General features: G+C 48.0%; 1 protein-coding gene across 1 annotated transcript in view; it reads left to right on the top strand.

Annotated features, from left to right (window-relative positions):
- Positions 1–23,554, top strand: part of POLN (DNA polymerase nu) — a 93,364-nt gene that overhangs the window by 7,113 nt on the left and 62,697 nt on the right. Inside the window, exons 2-9 of the mRNA XM_023520235.1 lie at positions 1,533–1,612; positions 3,521–4,015; positions 6,357–6,553; positions 8,753–8,865; positions 11,549–11,706; positions 13,883–13,951; positions 15,130–15,190; positions 15,826–15,890. Of these exons, the coding sequence (XP_023376003.1) occupies positions 1,533–1,612; positions 3,521–4,015; positions 6,357–6,553; positions 8,753–8,865; positions 11,549–11,706; positions 13,883–13,951; positions 15,130–15,190; positions 15,826–15,890 (1,238 nt within the window). The remainder of the gene's footprint in view (positions 1–1,532; positions 1,613–3,520; positions 4,016–6,356; positions 6,554–8,752; positions 8,866–11,548; positions 11,707–13,882; positions 13,952–15,129; positions 15,191–15,825; positions 15,891–23,554) is intronic.

Raw genomic sequence — 23,554 nt, 5'->3', positions numbered from 1 at the left:
GACAGGGAGTGTGATCTCTAGCCTGCTGTGGCTGGCCCCCCGCTCATCAGAAGTTAGGGTTGCTGTTACGTAGCGGAGGCAGCGGGGAGCACACTTAAGTAGCATAAATTAGCCCGTGCTAAAACTGGCTTCGTCATACGTCATTCTACGGAAAGTTGCAGAACCTATCGATGACGTTAAGTGTGGACTGACTATTCACCTTTCTGCCAGCAATGCATGAGACCACCTCTTCCCCTCGGTCTCCAGTTGAATTCAATTTAATTTTCATTTCCTTGACTACTGGTGAGTTTGAGCCTGTTATCCTGTTTGTTTGCTTTTTGGATTTGCTATTTCGTGTATTGTCTCTTCCTAGATTTTGCTCGTTTTTCTGTTGAGTTGTCTTCTTCACCATGTAAGACTTGTTGTATAATACAGATATTAACCCTTTGTTACTTTTGTTCCAAGTAGTTTTCCCAATGTATTATTTTTATTTAGAAGTGGTGCTGGTTGTACTATCCCTCTTTCTTAAGCTGTCCTTTGCTACTTAATTGAAATACCATTTTTGTTGTATATTAAGGTCTTAGAAGTCCTGAGGTCAGTTTCTGGATTGTCTATTCTGTTCTTGAGATCTTTTATCTATTTCTATTCAAATACCATGTGGTTTTGATTATAGTGGTTTTATAGTATGTTCAGGTAATCTGGCGAGGCAAGTCTTTAATTTTTTTAACTTTTCTCTTCTAATTTCAGATATTGAACATTTCATAGGTACTCTGAAATTATTTTTTTCAATTAAAAGAGCCCTGTAGGGCTCTAACGGAAACTGCATTAAGTTTATATTTGAAAGAATTAAACATTTTGTGTATATCCCAGTGCTCTGCCTTTCCATTTATATGTTTTGTGTTATTTCATTAGATTTTACGTTTCCATCATTGAGTGCCTTGTGCCTTTCTCGTTAAACTTATCCTGAGTATAACTTTTTTCTTCTGTAAATGAAAGATGTCCCTGCTCGTGCATTTTTTGGTTGTCTTCGTTGCTGTGGCGGGAACGGACATCACAGCAGTCATGAGCACAGACTCCTGAGTCACGTGCCTGGGGCTGAATCCAGATTCTGTCACTTACTGTCCAGCTCAGGCTTATTAAAATTAAAGCAAAATTTAAATCAGAAGTTTGTGTTACTGATGTTTTACTGACTCTCTAATTGTTCCACTGCAATATTACTCAAAGAATTTCCTCAAACCTTTAATATTTTCAAGATTTCTGCAAAATGTTGACCTTGGGTTTTCAGAATCAAGTATTCAAATGCAAACACCAGATAATTTTTAATAAACATTTCAGGATTACATAGATCTGTCTCCAGTTAATTTGAAGATACTTTACATAAATGTTTATCACAATGTTAATGCATTTTGGTTGTGAATTTTATTATGTTGTTTTAAGTAAGTCATGAGTAAGTAGCATGATTGTAGAGGCTATTTTCATTGTTTAGTTCGTGATATGACTTAGTTGTCAGTGTTTCTTTAATGCTTCATGCTGCTTTTTTGTGTTTTTAAAAGCTGCGGAAGCGGTCAGCAATCCCAGCGTTAAGTGTTCAGTTCTGCTTGGACACGGTACGAATCGGTCCCCGGAAAAGAAGGTAAATCGTTGCACATAGGAATCATTCTAAACAGTTAACCGTCACTTATTTAACAAATACTTGTTATGTGTCTACTATGTGCTAGGCTCTGTGGATATGATGGTTTTAGAAAAGAGGGGGGCAGTTCTTGTTCTCCAGGAGCTTTCTGTGTAGTTCGTGTGAGGGGGAGGGGAAGACGGGGAAGCACAGCCTCTAGGTGCCACCGCACTGAGGGCCCCTTGGGAGGTCAGCGCCCGGGGCTCTGGGAGTGGCTGGAGAGGCATCTCACCCGGGCTTTGTGCTGTTTCAGTTTGCTCTTTCGGGTGGTGGGGAGAGGGGTCTGGGACACCTTTCTTTTAATTATGAAAATTATGAAAATTATACCCGAGTTGAGACCTGAAGGATGGTTAGGAGATGGTCAGCCAAGAGATCCTGCCGTCAGAGAGTGTGGGGAGGGCTTTGAGAAGAATTTTCAGGTTAAGGGAAGAGAGCGTGGAACTTGGAGTGGTGGAAATAAAGAGACGTCCAGAAAGGAGAGGGGATAAAATTCATGATGGGTGCCGTGTGCGTGGCTCGAGCGGAGGGATCGAAGCGGTCATTTCGTATCACCGAAGGCCTCGTCTGTGAAACAGCGGTGGTGGCTGCACTGTGGTTAGCTATGCAGACCACCTGGGTTCTAATCCCAGTCCAGCTGCATCTAATTTAAGCTCCCCTGCATAACTCCCCTGTGGCCGGGTAGCCAGGGTGATCAGTCACCCCAACCGGAGGGAGCGCCGTCTTGGGCAGAGAAGGGCTGCACAGCCCCTCGTACCAGAAAGGAAGTGGTCGCCTGTGGCGTTCAGACTGCCTGGGTCCCTCAGGCAGAGGTCTTCAAACCTTTCTCTCACAAGAATTTCGAAAAGCCATGTACCTTCCGACATTTTAAAGTTGATTTTAAAGTATTCATCACAAATTTTAAAAGTTTTCTACAACATGATTTCTGGTGTATTGGTAATATTGACATTAATAAAACATTTCGAAGAGATTCACTGAAATCTAAATACACGCTGTACTCTGGCAACTTGATATCCATGGTCATCTCTTTAAAAAAATGCTTCAGCAGGATATTCAACACTGAAATTTTACGTTTTCCCTTTTCTTCATGAACTCCCTTTCCTGTCTGCACCTCCACAGAATTTTTAATGTAATAAAGTTTTATGCTTGAAAGTCTTTTCTTGAAAACCATATCATATTTCTCTGCAATAAAAATGAGTATAAATTAAAATTTTCTGTGACTGTATGACCAAGTGTTAAAACATTTTATTTCAAAATTATTTTAAAGTAGTATTAGTATGCAGTTGTTCAAAACAGTGTACGTATATCATAAATCATGTCATAAAAATAAACGTTAAAAATCAAACTTTATTGTAAGTGAATTCTATAATGAAACCGATAGACATGATTCCCCGCCCCCCCACCCCCCGTAGGCCGTGAGACTGAATGAATACTGCATATCGCTAGACAGAGGCAGAAAGAGGAATTCTGCTGAGCCATGTTTAAAAAAACTTTAGTAGATAGATTAACATCAAATAGTTGTGATGATTTCATCTTCTCTATAAATGGCTTTACTTGAAAGTTGTCAGTTATTGACCTTCACTCTTATGCATGTCTGCAATACGCTCCCGTCCATGGTGTCTCTCATTACGTACGTACAACGCCCGCTCCGGGGTGTGGCCGGGGGCTTCCTGGCCCCCTGCCCGCCTCAGCCCATGGTTCGGCGGGCACTCCTGCCTGGGCTGAGGAGTCGCTGCTCTAGAAGACGTCACATCACTGCATTAGGTCATACGCAGCTGTTCCCACTTTACCTTAGATGAGTTTTGTTAGAAGTTTAGTTTATAGATCTGCCTTATGAATCCATATGCTAAGGAAATATTCTCCATTTTTCTGTAGAATCTTAATTCTTGTATGAGCCAGGCATCAAGAACTTCCATCGGACCCTCTCCTCCGTCCTCCAGGACCACACTCACAGACCAGCTGCCTACCGACCCCAAACAGAACGTCAGCTCGTGGGCGCCTTCCAGTTGTTTAACTCGCCAGCATAACCAAGAGGCTTCGGTTCCACAGAAAATGGAACATAAAAGAAAACATCTCCTAGAAAAGTATATAAATGAAAATAAAGCAAGCATGAGTCTTAAAAGAAAACATATTACCTGTAATAATTCATTAGAGGAAGCAAGTAAACACACGGCGTTGGAAGAAGATGCTGATGAAGTTGAAGACTCCCTACATTCTGGAAATTCCAGAGCATTCAAAAACCATTTTTGTGATATAAGGTATTTGGATGATCTGGAGAAAAGCCAGCTGATTGAAAGGCTCAAACAGGCAGTCACCTTGGTGGTAACTCTGATGTATAAGGATGGTTCAACCCAGCTAAGAGCTGACCAGGTCAGTAAACAGTGTTAGTTTTTGTTTGTTTATTTGTTTTCAGTACCATAAAAGAAACCCATTTTCTTAGTGTCTGATTTTGATAGGAGAGTTAGATATAAGATTTTAATAAGCAGGGTCGAGCCTGGTTAGTACTTGGATGGGAGACCACCTAGGAAGAAGACCAGGGCATAAAAAAATATAAAAAATAAGGGATCGCAAGCTGACAAGTTCCTTGCAATCTGTGAGATCGACCAAGGGTTGCCTCAGCTGAAAAAAAAAAAAAAATTTAAGCCTTTTCTTCCCCCCTGGTGGTAAGTGGTTGATAATGCATACATAGTTTTCAGCTTTTTAAAAAACTGCCTAAATGTTTTCCAGAGTGGTCATATCATTTAACATTCCACCAGCAACATACCGGGCTTCCAAAATCGCCACCTCCTTGCCAGTCCTTGTTGTCCATGTTTTTGGTTTTAGCCATTCTAATAGGTTGGAAGTGGTAGTTCATCGTCCTTTTAAACTGCATTTCCCTAATAACTAATGACATTGAGCATCTTCTGGTGTGCTTATTGGCCATCTGTATATCTTCTTCGGTGAAATGTCTGTTCAGATCTTTTGCTCATTCTTTAATTGGGTTATTTGTGTTATATTTTGGACCCGTAAGGGTTCTTTACATATTCTGATACAAGTCTGTTGATTTGCAATTCTCCAAATCTGGCTTGTTTTTTCAATTTTTTGATGATGTCTTTTGAAGCACAAAAATTTTTTAATTTGATGGACTTCAATTTATTAATTTTTGTCTTTTATTGCCTGTGCTTTTGTTGCTATATGTAAGAATGCTTTGCCTATCCAAGGCCATGAAGATTTACTATTTTCTCCTAAGCGTTTATAGTTTTAGCTCTTACGTTTAAATCTGTGATCTATTTTGAGTTAAGTTTTGGATATTGTGTGAGACAGGCACAAGGCCACCCTTTTGCATATGGCTGTCTAGTTTTCTCAACACTATTTGTTGAAAAGACTCTTCTTTCCCCATCAAACTGTCTTGATAGTTTTATTGAAAATCAATTGACTATAAATATAAAGGTTTTTTTACAGACTTTAAACTTTTTCTGTTGATAAATATGTGTATCGTCCTGCCAGAACCACACTGTCTTAATTACTTGAGCTTTGTAGCACGTTTTGAAATCAGGAAGTATTAGTCTTCCAGCTTTGTCTTTTTTAAGATCGTGTAGGGTATTCCGGTTCCTTTGTATTTTCATATAAATTTTAGGATCAGTTTGTCAGTTTTTACAAACGTCCAGGTGGGATTTTGATACAAATTATGTTGAATTTATAGATTAATTTTGGGAGCTTTGCCATCTTAACAGTATTGGGATTTCTAATCAACGAATTGGGGGTGTCCTTTCATCTATTTAAAACTTCGATTTCTTTTCGCAGCGTTTCGTAGTTTTCAGTGTAGTATACAAATCTCACTGTACCTTTGATTTTTGAAAGACATTCTGCTGGCTAAAGAATTGTAAGTTGATGGTTTTTTCCTTTCAGTGCTTACAGATGATCCTCCACTGTCTTCTAACTCGCTTTATTTCCCACAAGAAGTCTTCTGTCATCCTTATTTTTGTGTCCTTCTAGGTAATGTGTTTCTTTTAAGGTTTTCTCTTTATCACTGGTTTTAAGCAATTTGATCATGATGTGACTTGGTATAGTTTTCTTTGTGTTTCTTGTACTTGGGGGCGGTTATTGATCTTCTGGGTTCTATAGATTAACCTAGGAGAATTGACATTCTTATTTCATTTTCGTAGTCCTTGTGCATGGTGTATGTCTCTGTATTAGGTCTGCTCTTTTTTCTTTCGCCAGTATTTTGTAGTTTTCGGCATACTGAGCATGTACATGTTTTGTTGATTTCTAAGTATTTCATTTTTGGAATAGTTATTATAAAATGGTAATTTATTTTTTAAACAAGTTCATTTTTACGTATTTATTGCTAGTGTATAGAAATACAATTGATTTTAGTGTTTTGATCTTTATCTGCAACTTTGCTAAGTTTTTTCGTAGATTCCTTTGGGTTTTCTACAGATATTTGTGCCATCTGTAAATAAGGACAGTATAATTCTTCCTTTCTGATTGATATGCCTTTTATTTTCCCTTGTTTTATTGCACTGGCTAAGACTTCTATGATGACGTTGGATGGGAAGGAGGCCAGAGTAAGATCATGGATTTGGCTTTTGGCCTTGATGGTCATTAGAAGAGCTGTTCGTTACAAATTTAATTTTAGGCCTTTTCTCTCGGTTATAAAACATGACTATCTTTCTTGAATAAATATGTCATCCATCTTCAGTGATGAAACTTACTTTCACTGTGTGTTCAGACTCCAGATTCCTCTGTTAAAGGGATCGTGATGTTGCTGCCGAGCCCCCCGGAAGGAGGCTGCGGGCCCCCAGGTGCCTCAGCCCCTGGCGGTGCGCTGACGGGAGGCCTCACTGCCCGTGACTGCTTCATCTACGTGAACACAGAGCGCTCTTGCACATGGGGCCGAGAACAAGAGGCACAGACTGAATTCGCCAGGTAAGAAGTCTTCACTCATTGCCTTCGATCCTGCTTATGTGTGGGCTTTGCCCTGACGTTCCCCAGGCTCCTATTTTAAACTTTCAGAAGTTTCGAGTGGGCAGTGAAAATTAAATGGATGTAAATGACAGAAACATCTGCAAACACTGGTCCTCTCTCTGCACTCGCCCTCAAAGAGCTTCTGGCACGGCGAAACTTGCTCCAGGATACGAATTTCCATCTCAAGGAGCAGTTGGTGACAAAAGCATCATCCCTGGGCCTGAAAACCTGCTGTGGCTGCCAGAGTCCCGGCCGGTTTTCCTCATGGCACACGCTCACTCAGTCGCAGCATTAGAAGTTAGGTCATCCCTGCCTTCGAACAGCAAACTGTCCTCCGTCACCAACATCAGAGCTCCGTCCTGTGCGCACACACGGGTGTCACACCTGGTCCCGCCCTCTTAGGGTCTGAGAACCCTGAGAGGCCCCGCTGTGGGCTGGAGCCGTCCTCGGCTGGTGTTGGCCTAACGGACTTCTGCCTAGAGTCAGGGCGTCCAGCTCCTGTCTGCCCAGCCCCCTGAGCTCAGGGTCAGTCAGCTGCCCCGAGGGAGCTCCTTGGAGCCACTGTGCTGGAGGGAGTTCAAGGGGGCTCCGGGTAAGTGGGTGGAGCCACGCTGACCCTTCCTGCCTAACCGCCTCCCCGGGCCCTGGCTGAGTCTCAGGTCATGGCTGTGTGTGTCCCAGCCCACTAATGGTGACCTTCTCCATGTTCGGTTTATCTGAGACACTCGCCTGGGGCCTATGCTACTCGGAGGTGCCCCCCGCAGGGGCCCACATGGTGGCCAGATCCGCCCTTGTGGTTCTTATTATGAACCCTGGACATACTTCAGCAAAAGCTATCAGAGTCTTTGAGGAGCCGCATTTATTATCCACAGATCCTGGAGGGCACACACCATCCCGAGGGCCACACAGCAGGGTTTGTGGGGTGCGGGGAGAGAGAAAGCGTGGACCTGGGCCTTTATTCCAGGCTGAGGGCGAGGTGCCAAGGTTTGAGGGTCCAGTCTTCATCGGCTAATGTAAAGCATGAGCGTGGGCATTAGGGCGCGGGAAGGGAATAGGGGGGTCACTCCAGCAGTCAGTTATCTTGGTTACACAGGGCTTTCTGAAAGAGGGCCCTTCGTGGCTGGGGGTGGCTTAGAGCCTCGTGTGGTTGGTTTGCTAGTAGCTGTGTCCTACAGCTGGCGACGTGTCTATTCGAGGTGGATGTCTTTAGAAACAGATGCGTGGCAATCAGGAGCTTAGTGCCAGGCACTTACACTACAGTAATTTTAGGTGATGATGACACAGTGGCAAATAGAGCTCGCTTCCCAAGAACCCACAACCGTCTTCTTACGTGGATGTCTTCTGAAAGAACAGTGCGCTGTTTCTGTTCTGCGATATCGCGGTATCGCTGACGTTCAGATGGCCCTCTCTGAGTCCCGGGAATTGTATCCTGCTCCGCTTGGTCAGCTCATAGTCACTTCATTAACACGTGCAAAAGCGACCTCCTCTCTTCCCCGAAACCGGCCCCCCGCAGCCTTGGCCATCCGCGGCGGGCTCGGGCTAGCCCAGCATGAGCCCAGCTCCTAAGTCCCGGCAGCATCTTTTTTCTTTTTTAATTTAAATTAGTTTCAATTATACAGCACATTGGTTAGATGTCTGTATAGTTCATAAAACGATCCCCCCAGTAGCTCCCTCTCTCCTCTGGCCTTCCGTGACCGGCCCCACCCCCGGTCTCCCCACCCCCGCAGCTCTCTGGAAGACCCCCTGCACCTGCACCGTCCGGGCCTTCCCTGTTGGCCATGGGAGAGAGTTCAGTATGAGCAGAGGGGAGGGTGTTCGGAGGGCGTGCTGGGGGCGGCGGGGGCGGCGTGGACGGGCGCCTGAGCCTGTGTGCTCTGCGCAGGAGTCTGGGGCTTAGTCTGTAAGTCATGGGGCTTTGCCCAGGGTGGGCTCTGAACAGCCACGCGGCCTCGGGCTCATCACTGTCTCTCTGTGTCTCAGCTTCAGCATCTGTAAGATGCAAGTAGTAAGGGACGCCTGACCTCACGTATGCAAGGCTCCTAGAGGAGTGTCGGCGCAGGGCCCTGAGCGGCAGCTGCTGGTGGAGCAGTGCAGATGTCTTCCCAAGGGCCAAAGTTCTGAGCAAATGTCTGAACCAGCACGTTTCTTTTGATCTTCTAGGAATGTGCTGTTGCAATTGCTGACACGTAAATGTCCTGTTATTTGTTTCAATGCGAAGGATTTTGTGAGGACGGTGCTGCAGTTTTTTGGCGACGATGGCTCTTGGAAGCGTGGTAAGTCAGAGGTGGGACTGGAGTGCAGGAGGCCAGCACTTGGGGCTGGTGCCCGGAGCGGGGACGGCCTTGCGGGGCTCAGCCCACCACCTGCAGGGTCTGCACTGACTCGGGACTTAGTGTCAGAGCTGAACTGAATTGTTGGACCCCCAGCCGGGGTCGATGGGACTGGAGGAGTGTGGCGTGATGTCAGAGGTGGTGCTAGAAAACAGACACCCATCACCCAGTTTTAACAATTACCAGCTGTGTCCAGTATTTTTTCCTCTATAACGCCCCACGTTTTCACCCCCAGGTTATTTGTAGCAAAGTCCAGGCGTAACATGATTAATCTGTAAATACTTCAACTATATGACTAAAATACGAGGATTTCATTTTTAAGACGATATCATCTCCGCCCCCAAATTCACAATGACCTTTTAGTATCAGGTATCCACTCGGGGCTAGCACTCCCGCAGTCTTGAAATATTTTTGTTTGTTTTTGTTTTTTATAGTTTGTTCGAATTGAGAGCCATACCTGGGATAGGTGTAATATCTTTCTTAAATCTCTTTTAATCTGTATATTCTCTCCTTCTGCCTTATGTCCTTGCAATCGATGTGTCGCGTTGATGGAAGCAGGTGGTTTGTCCTGCGAGGTTCCCCACAGTCTGGATTTTGTGACCACACCCGCTTCTTGACATGCTCTTCTCTTCTGTGTCTCGTAAACTGGCAACCGGATCCTGGGGCTTGATCAGATTCAGGCTGATTTCGGAGGGCAGGGCTGACCCTGACCCTGACCCTGACCCCGACACCGACAGCTCTACCCCTAACCCGAAGCGGTGTCGTGTCCTCCTGTGAGGAGGCTCAGTGTCTGGTCATGTATCTTTGTGCTGTTCGGACTCCATCCCACATGTTGAGTTTCCTTCTCTATCTTATATTTAGCACTTTACCTAGAATATATTTTTAATCTCTTCATTTCTTTTTTACTAAAAATATTCTTTTCCATTTTCTTTCTTACTTAAGGCATGATCTATTACATTTGTTTTTGTGTATTGCCAGTTTTTTATTTCTGAAATTTTTTGTTTTATTTTTCTTTACTGAATTCTTTCATTTCTTTGTTCAGTTTTTCTTTTTCTAAGTCACTTAATTTCTAAGTCCTTCTAATTCTGATTTATTTTTCATAGATTTATTTATTTAACTAATTTTTTAATAGATTTCTTTAATTATTTAATTATTTAATTTTTCTTAGGTTGTTTTACATGTTTTATTGGCATTTCTTTTTCAACTACTGGCATTTTCTCCCCAGTGTGGGATTTGCTCTGGCGGGGTCCGTTCGTTAGATACAAGGGTTTATAGGGCCCAGCCCCCGTTCTAGCACTGTCTGGCTTTCCTCAAGGATTTTCAAAAATACAGGTTGATAAGAACACTTTATTTTGAAACATTAGAGCTTTGAAAAGGCTAGTAGAAAGAAATCGCCGTCCTGGGTCAGTTAGCATTCCCAGACGGTGCCATGGAAAGTCATGGCCAGCCGCCTCGGTGGCTCGCAGCCAGGATGACTGCCGACTTCCTCTCACCTGGAGTTCCAAACCTGCCAGCGTCAGAGACTTCCCAGGCGCCCAACAAAAAGACATGAAGTTGGCGGCTGGTGACCGTAAACCTCTTAGACTGGTGTCAGTGGAAGTTGCCCGAAGGCGAACTCCTGGGCTCGTGTGATGTGCTCCGCGGTTCTAGTCCTGTTCTAAGGCGAACACCTGACTGCATAGCACAGTTCTAAGTGTTAAGGGAGCTTGGAAAGTCAATCACGTAGGGTTTGGATTTATCAGTCCCCCCATCCTTTTATAACCACCCCCCACAACATGTCCAAAGTACTCTGGTACCAACCTTTCCTCTTTAGCAAATATCATTTTTATTTTTTAAAAAGCACCTTCCCATATGTCTCCCAGATCCACACAGTACTCTTTCCCTCGGTTTTCAGATGAGAAATCTAACACTTGGGGGGCAGTGCCCCCCCTCCCCACAGGGATGTCTCACTCCTGCCCTTTTCACACGTCATGATGCAGGACATCTGGCCGGCTCACAGGAAGTCCTCATGGCAGGGCCAGTGCCCAGCATGTCAAGCACCTTGTCCTCGCGCACCCCGCCCGCCCGCCCCGGGACTCGGTGACGAGGACGCCGTGTGCTCAGGAGCAGGGATCCTGGACACCCTTGCGATGCGGGGTCGGGGTGGCCTGGGAGGGCAGCCCAGGGAGAGGCCGGAGGAGGGGAGGCCTTGGGAGGAGTGGAGATGCTGGAAGGGCATCTGGAGGGGGACAGGTGCCTGGGGCAGCGAGGGGCCTGGCGGATGGGGCGCAGGAAGAGAAGGAGGACGGTGGGGAAGGAGAGGCGGCAAGGGCGGCTGGGCGTTCTGACTTGCGCCTCTTTCAAACCCAAGAGATCCGAATTCCCCGTTAGTTCGGAGCCTCCTCCCTTTCTGGCTGTAGGGCTGAGTCCCACCAGACTGGCCAGGACCCGGGTTGTGGAGGCCGCTTGTCAAAGCTTAGAAATTCCTCGGTGTTGACAGAGCGTCACTTCGCGCTCAGCCCTGGAACTCGAGGGGGTGGCTCGTAATGCTGCGATTGTTCCTCTAAACCTCGAGGACCTCGTCAAAGCGGGGCAAGCACCATTATTCATTTTTCCTCGGATGATTAAATGACCTTCTTCTCTTTAGTTGCTGATTTTGTGGGGCTAGACCCCAGAATTGCTGCGTGGCTTATAGATCCTAGTGAGGCCGCACCCTCTTTTGAAGATTTGGTGGCAAAATACCTCGGAAATTCTGTCATTGCCGAAGCGAGCAGCGCGCACGGGAACGCCTCGGGCGACACGGTGGTGAGCTGCTCTGGGTTTGGTTTGTCAGCATCAGCGCGGCCCAGCCGTTCTCCAGACACTGTCCGCTCTGCGGAGCGCCTGGCAGCACAAGGAGCGTTGTGGGCATTCGCTTTGCTCCTTCAGTGCAAATGCTTCACCTTTCACCCCGACATCTCGGGGAGGATGTGGGTAAGGGTGGGGTTTTCTGTTCCTTGGAGAAGCTATTCCCAAGGAATTCTATTCACCGCCCGGCCCTTCAAAATGGACCTGGGGCAGCGACTCGCCTTTTCCTTGAGTGGAGAGCCGCTTGTTTATGAATTCTCCGTGCTGGTGACGTGGCCGCCATGGCAGGGGGCCTGGGCCGGCCACTCTCACTCCTCAGCACCCCCACCCCCCTCCAGGGAGGCACGGCTGTGAGAAGCAGCAGTCTGGAGACACACAGGTGCCGCCCCGCAGCAGGCGCCCGGCGGGGCCAGCAGGGCCCTTGACCACTCTGTTAGGCCTCTCAGAGGTAGAGTACCGTGGAAAGCTCGACTGGGGGAGCAGGTCGGCTGTGGGGTGCGAGCGGAGGGAGCAAGGCCGGCGGCTGTGGGAGCCCTTTGTCCCACAGACCGTCTGTGTCAGGGGCTCACTTGCCCTCTGTGTACGGGGGGCCTGTGGGAGGTCCGGGGTTGTTCCTGGCTCTGAGGAGAAGCAGAACCAGACCTGCAAGAGAGGCAGCTCAAAGTACCCAGGGGACAGGAGCCCACAGGCCCGAGCCAGCATGAGCCATGGCTTTCGTGTTCTGTGTCACTGCTTCCATGTTTGCGCCCTGGAGGGTAGGCGGGGGCGTGAGGTAGCTGTCCTACCCAGATCCCATACTGTCCCCAAGCAAAAGCTGAAATCTCACCCCTGAGAGCAAGAGCTGTCCACCTCAGTGTTATCAGTCCCAGTTTACAGGTGACAGAACTGAGACTCAGGAAGGTCCCCGTGTTAATGCACCTGGCCCAAGGTCAAGTTGAGGCTATGATGCAAGACTTGGATTCTGACCAGAAGATCTAGTTTTTTTCTAGCATAACACGTGCATAAGTCGGGTGGGAGTGGCCATAGGGGACAAAGCACCAGCTCAGCGGTGCCCTCTCCCTGACAGCAGCTGCTACGCCCTCCAGCCCCCTGCCCTGGCCTCGGGGTTCCACGGGGAGCTTCACCCAAGGCCTCAGCCACTCCAGCCTCGGAGGGCCTCCCCCTGTACCTCACTGGCCAGCCGTTGTCTGCACGAGGGGGCCGCTAACCTGTGAGATCTGCCTCCCACCCCGAAGGCGTGACTGGCGGAGGTGGGCAGGGTCCTCGATGGAGCAGTGCCCCCCCAAGACCTCTGGAAGGGAGCAGAGATGCGGGCGCCACCACGGGTCCGCGAGCCGACGGGGAGCTCTATCTAGCCCTGTTTAAGTAGGTGCCCCTGGTCAGCTTTGGCCTTCAGGAAGCTCATGCCGGCAGCCAGCCCTGCGGCAGCCTGCCAGGTGGCAGCTGAGAAGGTGACATGGGTGACGTGACTGTGCTCACGGCAGCTCCCACCGAGTCCTTCCCAGGACTGACCAGAAACAAAGGCCAGCCAGCCATAGCCAGCGCCACCTCCCATGCTGCTGGCCTCTGCCAGGGGCCTTTGGCAGAAAGGCTGCGCCTGACGGTCCGAGCCCGGGAGTCCTGTGGCAGAGGGCGGTGCTTGGTGGGAGGTGCTGATGCTGGCTTCGGGGCAGGCCGAGTGGTGGGGGCTCAGCCCACCCCCCCAGAGACTGAATGTTTGTGTGGTCCAGGACAGGATGACAGTATGGCATGTGGCTGGGGGCTCCTCCGCTTGCTCCTGGTGGGCGAAGGCTGTGGGAGTCGAGGGGCCAAGTCCACGTCCTCCTGTCCCTACCATGCGTGGTCTTCACACCATGGGCACTGGCTTCCTTGTGGCTCACTACCTGTAGAATGCGGAGAAAAGCAGGTTGGGAGGAGGTGTCAGGCGCCAGGTAGCTTCATCTGCCCAGTACGTTCCACAGCGTGGGAATGCGCCTGCTCGGGGTGTTCGGCAATGCGACAGATGTGTGGTGTCTGCCATGGAAAGACGCGTGCGACCTAGCAGCAAACAGTGCTGTGAGTTGTGTCGCTTCCAAACTGTGGTGATCACTGCCGCCAAGTTTGCCTAATTTTTAATACTTTTGATCTTTTAAAGAGTCAGAACATATGCGCGAACCTGAGGACACTCTACAGACTTACAATGGACCTCTGTTCTCAGCTGAAGGCAAGGCATTTCGTTATAACTTCCAGGGAGCGGGCACCTCGCTCACCGGCCGTCGGGGGGCACCTGTCACTCCATCCGTACTCGGAGGAAGCGACACCCGTGGTGCCTCTGCATGTGCGGGAAATAGCATTGAGTTCTAGGGCCACGTCAACTGCATCACAGGGTGGTCCAGATGATAAGACCCGGACTTTTAAAATGTTTTCTAGGGTTGACAACAACTGCAACATTTTTTAGAAGCCTCCAATTCAAATGGAATGTTTCTAGTGCCGCAGCTAACAAAAGCTGAGTTTATTTTAGTTAATGGTGAAATGCTTAGAGTCTCATTAGGAAGCAGAGGGCATTTGCAGAAACAATCGAGAAGAGCTGAATGAAGGGATTCTGTCCAGGGCGAGGGCAGGGATAAGGGAGCCAGCAAAGGATGGAAAAGCCTCTGGGGACAAGCACTGGCTGGCAGCTTTCCCAGCCCTGGGCTCGAAGGGCGAGCCGTTCCCAGGACCCGAGTCGGCAACAGCCTGCAGGGGGCTGCTGGTCAGGAGCCAGGCCCCCGAAGCTGTGGCCGCGTGGGGAGAGGGAACCCACTTCTCCTGCTGCCCCGAGTGGGCAAAACTGGCCTGAGAGCAGAGAAGGGGCCCAGGTGACGTGGCCTGGAGGGGCAGGTCACGAACGGGAGGGCAGCGGGAGAGCGGAGACCCTGAGAGGGCACGGAAGGTGACCGGGTGCGTGGCGCGCAGCTTCATGGTCCCGGTGGAGGTGACCTGAGGCGAGGGTCTCGCTTCTTACCCCATTAACCTATAAACCTGCAGAGTCAATGCGAAATCAGTGAAAATTCTAGTCACGTTTTTGGGAATTCTGTAAACTTATTCTGAAATGGAAATGGAAGAGCACAAATCCACAAACACCTAAATCACACTCGAAAATGAGAAAAATTAAAGAAAATTGGTAGTGGGCATGTCCTACCTATTTCTGTGTACCAGGTCTGGCCATTAAATAGGATCCTTGAAGGAAATAGGGGTTTCCTGAGGAAGGGGGGCCGGGAGAGGAGTGGCTGTGGGGCAGGAAGCCCCAGTTCCTGCCTGTGAGGTGCCCTAACTCTAGCTTCACAGAGCGAGGCTGTTCAGCCAAAGGTAGGCAGAAATGATCATTTAAAGGTAACACTGGTTTCTCTTCCTGTGAAACAGGTTTACGGTTTATGGCAACTATTTTGTACTTTGGAGCTTCCTCTGATACCAATTTTGGCAGGTATGTACAATCATCTTTCTAGAGAATTCTTTGCACTGTTTAGGAAGGGCTGTTTCTCTCAGCTTATTCCAGGGCAAGTAGAGTAGGACGGGCACTGACGAGCTCGTGGGCCCTTTATTCTCCCTTCTGTAACAGGAGGGGTTGGGCCGCATCCCCCTTGGTGTAGTAGGACTAGAAGTTTCTGGCATCTGGGTCCTAGGGGACGCTCCTGTGCTGTCTGGCTCTGTCGCCAGCCCTAGCCCAGGGGTGATGGCCCATGCTACTCAGAGCAGCCATCCGGGAGGACACCTGGATGTGTGAGATGTCAGCAGTTGTCCCTGATTCTGGCGTGCTGTCCTTTTCGCCCCCTTCATGGGATCCCTTCAGAGAACTGTGGCGGGGCTCTCCTCCGCCTCTGCCCAGGGCCTGCTGGGGCAGCTCCCCGTCCAGAGTGGCTGGCCACTGTGCGCCCCCGTGCCCACCACCAGCACTGCCGGGCTCCAGTCCGGCCCGAGCAGACACTTGGCCGGGCCGGCTCGCAGCGGGCGCTGTCATCGCCACCCTGACGAGGGCGTGCAGCCCGCTCCCGCCCCTCGCCCACGGCCTCCTCGTGCTGGTGCGGGGTTTTCTCATCTGCTTTGCTCTTCGGATCACAGTGATGGAGAGCCACACCATTCGGGTGAACGAGGAAGAGATGCAGAGGGCCTCAGCACTTCTCGGGGTACGTTTCTATCGAGACCCGTCGTGTTGTCGGTGCTCTCCTGCGTGACAGGTCGCTTGCCACGGCCAGCCTGGAGCGACCTCCCTTGTCTTTCCCGCCCCTCGCCCTGGACTGGGGCCGAGCTGTCCCTGCCCCTGTCTCTGACTCTTGCCGCAAGCACCTCGCGGGGGAAGCACGTAGAGGAGCGTGACAGCCGCTGCCCTCCCCCCGCCATGGGCGTGCGCATGACTTCGCGGATGCTCGGTGACCCGAGGACTTAGGTTCCCACAGGGACATTGCCCCTTGTGGTCTGGTGAGGGGAATTCGTGGATTTCTTGGAGTCTTTAAAAAAGTAAAAACAACACTTCCTAACTGAAAAATAAAAAATACAGAGGAATGCAGAAAGATGCATGAAAAGATGCATGAAAATGTTCCACTTAAGTTATTTTAAAGAAAACTCCGGTATACCCGTCTCCTAGGTGGAAGCGTGGAGCTCCCGGGAGGGCTCGTGCCGTGTGCTCCAGACTCCCTGCCTGCTGGGGGAGGGGCCCCATCCCCACGTGCGTCCTCGTACGTTTACGCTTTGCTTCACTTGCCCGCTTCAGCGCCGAGGCGTAGCGTCTCGCTTTCCTTTCCGACCGTAAGTTGACAGCTGTGCCTGAGCTCGTTCACTCGGCCTGTGTCGTACCCCACCTATGTGGCGGCGTCACTCGGTGCCATAGTCCTCCACGGCACCACCCCGTCGCCCTGCTGAGAGGCATCTGGGTTGTTGCAGTCTGCAGTTGTTACGGCCCACGCCGCGCCCTCGAGCATGTGGCCAGGACCTGAGCATGTGCTTCTCTGGGGGCCGGGCAGGGTGGGGCTGCCGGCCGGTGGGGGCACGGTGGTGGCACTGCTCAGCCGACTTGTTTTCCGAGGGCGCACCTGCCAGCACTGCACATGGGGTCCTGTCACCGCGCACCCTCACCCTCACCGGCCATCACACTTTTAATAGCAGCCGCGTTGGCGAGGGCGTAATGCTTTCACGTTACGAGTTTGGCTTCCAGTTTCCTGGTTCCGAAGGAGGTCGAATAGCTTCTCATCACGCTTGCCTGCGAGAGGTTTCTCTTCTGCTCACGTTTTTTACCCATCTTTATATGGAGGGCTTCATCTTTCTCTTTGATCTGGAGGACACCTGACACACTCTGGTTCCAAGCCTGTTACGTATTCCTCCTCCCTCTCCGTCTTACCTTTTTCTGCTCCCATGATGGTGAACAGAGGTTCTTAATTTTTAACGTAGTGTAATTTATCAGTCTTTTTCTTTATGCTTAGTGCTTTTTGCATCTGTTTAAGAAGTTTTTCTTTCACACTCACGGAGTATTCTCATGTGTTATATTTGAAAGCTATTTTCATTAGCCTTTGCATTTAGGTTTATAATCCATCTGGAAAGGACTTTTTTCTTTTTATGTACTTTTTCATTAAGAAAAACTATATGCAATGAATGGTGCAAATCTTTTTTATTTATTGTGGTAAAATACACTTAATGTAAAATTTACCAGCTTCGTCATTTCTGACTGCACAGCTCAGTGGTATTAAGCATGCGCACACGTGTGCAGCCGTCAGCACCAGCCATCGAGATAGACCTTTTCATCTTGCAAAACTGAAACGCCATACTCATTGAATAATAACAACTCCCCATTCCCCCCTTTCCTTAACGGGGGTCCCCCGAGCTCCTGGCAACCACCACTGTATTTTCTGTCTCTATAATTTTGACTACTCTAACTACTTCATATACGTGAAATCATACAGTCTGTCTTTTTGTGACGGGCTTGTTACACTGGGCACGGTGTCCTCAGGGTTCATCCGTGGTGTGGCCTGTGGCAGTTTCCTTCCGCTGTGAGGCTGGGCAGTTCTCTGTCGTGTGTGTATGCCGCCTTTGCTTATCCGTTCATCTTTCGATGGATCCACACAACTTGTGTTGCTTCCATATTTCAGCTGTTGTGAATAATGCTGCTGTGAAATGGGTGTACAGATATCTCTTTGAGATCCTGCTTTCAATTCTTTTGAATATATACCCAGAAGTGAATTACTGGATTTTATGGTAATTATCATTTTAATTTTGGGGGGAACCACCGTACTTTTTCCATAGCAGCTGCACCGTTTTACGTTCCCACCAACAGTGCATGAGAGTTCCGATTTCCCTACATCCCGCCAGCACTTGTTGTTTGTGTTTTGGTAATGGCCGTCCTAATGGGTGTGAGGTGCTATCTCGTGTTTTTGATCTGCATTTCACTAACAATTTGTAATGCTGAGAACTTTTTCATGTGATTATTGGCCGTTTGTTTATCTTCTTTGGGAAAATATCCTTTCAATTTTTGCCCATGTTCTAATTGGGTCGTTTATTTTTTTCTTACTGAGTTTTAGGAGTTCTTTCTCTGTGTATTCTGGATATTAATCCTTTATCAAATATATGATTCGTAAACATTTTCTCCCATTCTGTGGGTTGCCTTTTTACTCTGTTGATAGTGTCTTTTGTTGCACAAAATTTTTAAATTTTCATAAAATCTAACTTTTCTATTTTTTCTTTGTTGCCTGTGTCTTTGGTAGCATATCTGAGGAATCGTTGCCAAATTCAGTGTCATAAACAGTTTGTCCTGTGTTTTCTTCTAAGGGTTTTGCTTTAGCTCTTACATTTAGGTCCTTGACCCGCTTTGAGTTAATTTTGCATGTGGCGTTAGGTAAGGGTCCAGCTTCACTCTTGCGTGCGGACGTTCAGTTTTCCCAGGACCATTTGTTGAAAAGACTGTCTGTCCTTCCCCCACGGAGTGGGCTTGGCGCCCTTGTCAGAAATCATCTAACCGTATACGCAAGGGTTTCTTTCTGGGCTCACCGTCTGTTCCCTTGGTCTGTATGTCTGTCTTTATGTCAGCGCCATGCTGTTTTGACAACCGTAGCTTTGTAGTGAGTTTTGAAATCAGGACATGTGAGTCCTCCAGTTTTATTCTTCTTTCTCAGGGTTATTTTGGATACTTGGTGTCCCTTGAGATTATGAATTTTAAGATGGGTTTTTCTATTTCTGAAAAAAATATCTTTGGGATTTCAATAGAGACTGCATTGAATCTGTTGGTCACTTTGAGTAGTGTTGACATCTTGGTATATTAAGTCTTCCAGTCCACAAACATGAGATGCGTTTTTGTTGATTTGTGTCTTTAGATTTCTTTTAGCAGCGTTTGTGGTGTTTATTGTACAGGTCTTCCACCTTCTTGGCCAAGTTAATTCCGAAGTGCAGACACACCTTGTCTTATTGCTCTTCACTTTCTCGTGCTTCACAGATGCTGCATTTTTACAAATGGAAGGTTGGTGGCAATCCCGCCTTGAGCAAGTCTGTCGATGCCATTTTTCTGGTAGTATTTACTCACTTCATATCTCTATGTCATATTTTAGTAATTCAAGCAAAATATCAACCTTTTTCGTTATTATGATATTTGTCATGGTGACTTGTGATTAGTGATCTTTGATGTTGCTGTTGTAATTGTTTTGGGGTGCCAGGAACTGTGTCCATATAAGGCAGCAAACTTAATAGATAAAGGTTGTGTGTGTTCCGACTGTTCCACCAACCGGTCGTTCCCACATCTCCCTGCCTCTCCTCGGGCCTTCCTGTCCACTAAGACACAACAATATTGAAATCGGGCCAGTAAATAACCCTACAATGGCCTCTGAGTGTTCAAATGAAGAGAAGAGTTGCACGTCTCTCGCTTGAAATCGGAAGCTGGAAGTGCTTAGTTCCGGCAACGAAGGCACGTCGAAACTCGAGGTGGGCCAAAGCTAGGCCTCGCGCACCGCACACGCAGGCAGGAAGTGAATGCAAAGACAAGTTCTGGAAGGAAACTAAGAGTGCTGTTCCAGCGAACACGTGAGCGAGAAGAAGGTGAAGCAGCGTCCCGCTGACGTGGTCTGGATGGAGGATCGGGTCCAGGGCTCTTCTGTGATGGGGGATTTTTGATTACTGATTCAGTCTCCTTCCTGGTTACAGGAATATTAAGATTCTCTCTTCCTTTACCATTTCCTTGGCTCTTACTTGGAGTTTATTGAGTGTGAATGTTTATATTTATGTCTTTCATCAAGTTTGAGAAGTTTTCAGCCATTGTATCTTTAAATATTCTTGCTGCCCCCTTTTCTCTCTCCTCTCCATCCGGGATTCCCACAGCGCGTACACTGCTCCGCTTTATGGTGTCCACAGGTCCCTTAGGTCCTGTTTACTTTTCTTTGATTTTTTTCTGTTCCTCAGCTTCAGTAATTTCCATTGTTCTCTCTTATAGTTCACTGTTTCTTTCTTCCTCCTGCCCAAGTCTGCCTTCGAATCTCTCTGAGGAGTACTTTGTTTCAATTATTGTACTTTTCCGCTCTGGAATTTCTTTTTGGTTTCCTTTTACTTTTTCTGTCTCTTTACCGATATTTCCATTTTATTCACATATCATTTTCTCGACTCTCTTCCCATCTTCCTTTAGTTCTTTGAGCATCTTTAAGACAGTTTTTTTTAAAGTCCTTGTCTATTAGATCTCCCATTGGGTCTTTTTCAAGGATAGTTTCTATTGATTTTTTTCCATCAAATATGCCATACTTTTCCTATTTTTTTTTTTTTGGTTGTTTGGTTTGGTTTTTGTTGTTGTTTTGGTAGCCTTGTGATTTTTTGCTGGGTACTGGACATTTGAATCTAATAATGTCATATCTCTGGAAATCAGATTCTCCCCCTTCCCCAGGGTTTGCTCAGTGTGTGTGTTATTTTTGTTCATTGTTTTTCTTTATTTGTTTACTCTAGGTGGTCTCCGTGTCGAGGACCACCACCCGAGGAGTAAACTTTTAAGATCTTCTCAGGTCTTTTCTGAGATGTTCCCTGGGCACGCACAGTCGCTTTCTAGTTTTCCTTGTATGTGCAGTTGTTTTTGAACGTCCTTGTCTTAAATGTTTCGCTTCCAAAAGGGAAGAAGGGGAAGAATTAAGGGGGAGTGGAGAGAAAGGGTGCCAGCCGTTTTCACCCTCTGGAAGTCACTTCAGCTGGGAGGGGCGGGGCTTGCAACAAGCGGGGAGCGGCCACAGTGATGCTCCCTACCTGTTTGTCTGCATGTCTGTTGTTAGAAGCAGCTGTCGCCCACCAGCTCGCAGATCCCTGATGTTTGCAGGAAAGGCCCTCTTTGCCCACCCTGGTCCCTGCGGACTGCACGTAGGCTTCTCCAGGACCACGTGCGCAGCCGCCCGCCCCGTGGCTGGAGTGGGGGATGGCAGCTGCTGCTTAGCTGAAACGCATCAAAATTAACCTGCGATTTACCCTCCACGGCTTCCCCTGAAGTTGCAAGCCTTCCACAGACTCCAGAGTCCCCGAATAATTTCATCAGACAGGTTGTGCCTGCGATGGCCGTCCGGGTGGGAGACGCGTCTCACCTCCCAGGTGCTGCCGCCTCTTTCATGTTCCCAGTATCCCCTTGGTGCACATCTTAAGTGTACGGCTTGGTGTATGTTTACATACGTGCACATCCATGTAACCTACACCCAGATTAAGATCTAGAATATTTCCAGTACCTAGAATGCTCCTTCCTGATTCTTTCCAGTCTGTACCCCAGAGATACGGTTAATCTGACCCTGTCCCCAGAGATTCTGAGCTTCCTGTAGATGGGCCCACACAATGTGGGCTCTTTGGTTCCGGCTCCTTCTGTGCACTTGCTGCCTGTGGGGTCCACCCGTCTGGCTGCACGTAGCAGAAGTGCATTCCAGTAAAACTGTCGCATCGCGCCCGCTGTAAGCGTGTGCCATCACTTCTTTATGTCCCCTGCCGTCGGTGCTGTGATCGTGGCAGTCCTGAAGGTTCGCCTGCGTGACCTGCGCTGGGCGTGGGTGCTGCTGTCTCTTGGCTTTATAAACAGAAGTAGAATTCCACAGGGTGTGCCCGTAGCGGGCCACAGGGTGGGCCGGTGCTCGCCCGTAGCGGGTGCTTCCAGCACCTCTCAGGCTGGCGGTGACGTTCTCCAGGCCCGTCCGCCACGTCCTCACCGCCAGAGTCTCCGCGGCAGGGCCTTTCACTCAGCCTTCCGGTGGTCGGCAGCTGTCTCGCCGAGGGTTGAATTTGCATTTCCCTCATGAGTAAGAATATCGAGCACCTTTCGTATGCTTCATGGTATTTTGGACATGTTCTTTTGTAATACAATTTTTCAACTGCTTTACCCACTTTAAAGTTTATGTTAACTGGTTTTTTTTTTTTATCGATTTGTAGGAATTCTTTACATATTCTGTGTGTGAGTCCTTTGCAATGTACATTGGAAATGCTTTCTCCAGTTTGGGTTTGGCAAACAGTGGTCTGTGGGCCAGATCCATCCTGTGGCCTGCAAGTTAAGGGTGTTTGTTACAATTTTTTAAAAAGGAACAACTAAAAATAGAGGATATATGACAGAGACGATGTGTGGCCCATAGAGCCTGGCGGGGCTGTGTCTGTGGCTTGTCTTTTCACTCTCTTAATAGCTGTGTCTTTTCACGAACAGAATCTTCATTTTAATGAAGTCCAGTGAGCCATTTTTTAAATGTTTAAGAACTTTCGTGTGTTAAGAGTAAAGATATTCTCCTGTGTTTTCTTCTATAAGCTGTATTAGTTTAAACCTATCATCTGTTTCAAATTAATTTTTCTATATGGTATAAAGTACCGTTCAGATTTTTTCCCAAATGGATTTCCATTTATTTCGGCATCATTTATTAAAAACGCCATCATCTCCCCCACTGAATTACAGCCCCCCCTTACCCAGCTTCGCTTTCTGCGGTTTCACTTACCTGAGGTTAATCAGGGTTTGGAAATATGAAATGGAAGATTTCAGAAATAAACAACTCATAAGTTTTAAATTGCACACTGCCTGCGTATTGTGATGAAATCTTATGCTGTCCCACCTGGGACAAGAATTGTCCCTTTGTCCAGCAGCATATCCATGCTGTGCACCTGCCTGTTAGTCACTTAGTAGCCGTCTCAATGATCAGATTAACTGTCACAGAATCTCCGTGCTTGTGTTCAACTCACCCTTATTTTACTTGGTAATGGCCCAAAGGCACAGGTGTAGTGATGCTGGCGGTTAGGGCACAAGGCAGAGAAGCCTGAGCACTTCCCCTGAGACGAGAGGGCGTGGGGAGAGAGTGCAGTCACAACTTGCCTTACAGTCTCTTGTTATCACTGCTCTGTTTATTATTAATTATTGTTAATCTCCTACTGCGCCTAATTTATACATGGGTCTGCACATATAGGAAGAGACACAGTATCTGTAGGGTGTGATGCCGTCCGCACTGTCAGGCCTCCCCTGGGGGTCTTGGGACATGTCCCCCATGCATAAGGGGGACCGCCGTAGTGTCTGTCACGAGTCAGGTCACTGTGTGTGTGTGTGTGTGGCTCTTTCCGGGACTCTGTTCTGTGGCACAGGTTCATTCACCTGTCCTTGGGCTCGGTCTCCCTGGCTCAGTTGCTGTCGCTGTGTGACGTGTCTCTGGATACCCCGTGGTCACCTTCCATCTTCATTCTCCTTCCCCGTGGAATGGGCTATTCTCGGTTCCTTGTACTTTTGTATAAAATTGTGTGACCTGCTCTTCAGAAAATTGCTGGGATTTTTACTGTGTTTTTAATGCTTATGGAAAAGGGCTAACATGCAGACTAGAGAACTCCTATCAAAACAAAAAGCCAG

The sequence above is a fragment of the Pteropus vampyrus genome, unplaced genomic scaffold (assembly GCF_000151845.1).
Source record: "Pteropus vampyrus isolate Shadow unplaced genomic scaffold, Pvam_2.0 Scaffold253, whole genome shotgun sequence".
In the NCBI taxonomy this organism is placed as follows: domain Eukaryota; kingdom Metazoa; phylum Chordata; class Mammalia; order Chiroptera; family Pteropodidae; genus Pteropus; species Pteropus vampyrus.
Note: the sequence above shows the minus strand (reverse complement) of the source record. Positions and strands in the feature narration are given on the sequence as shown.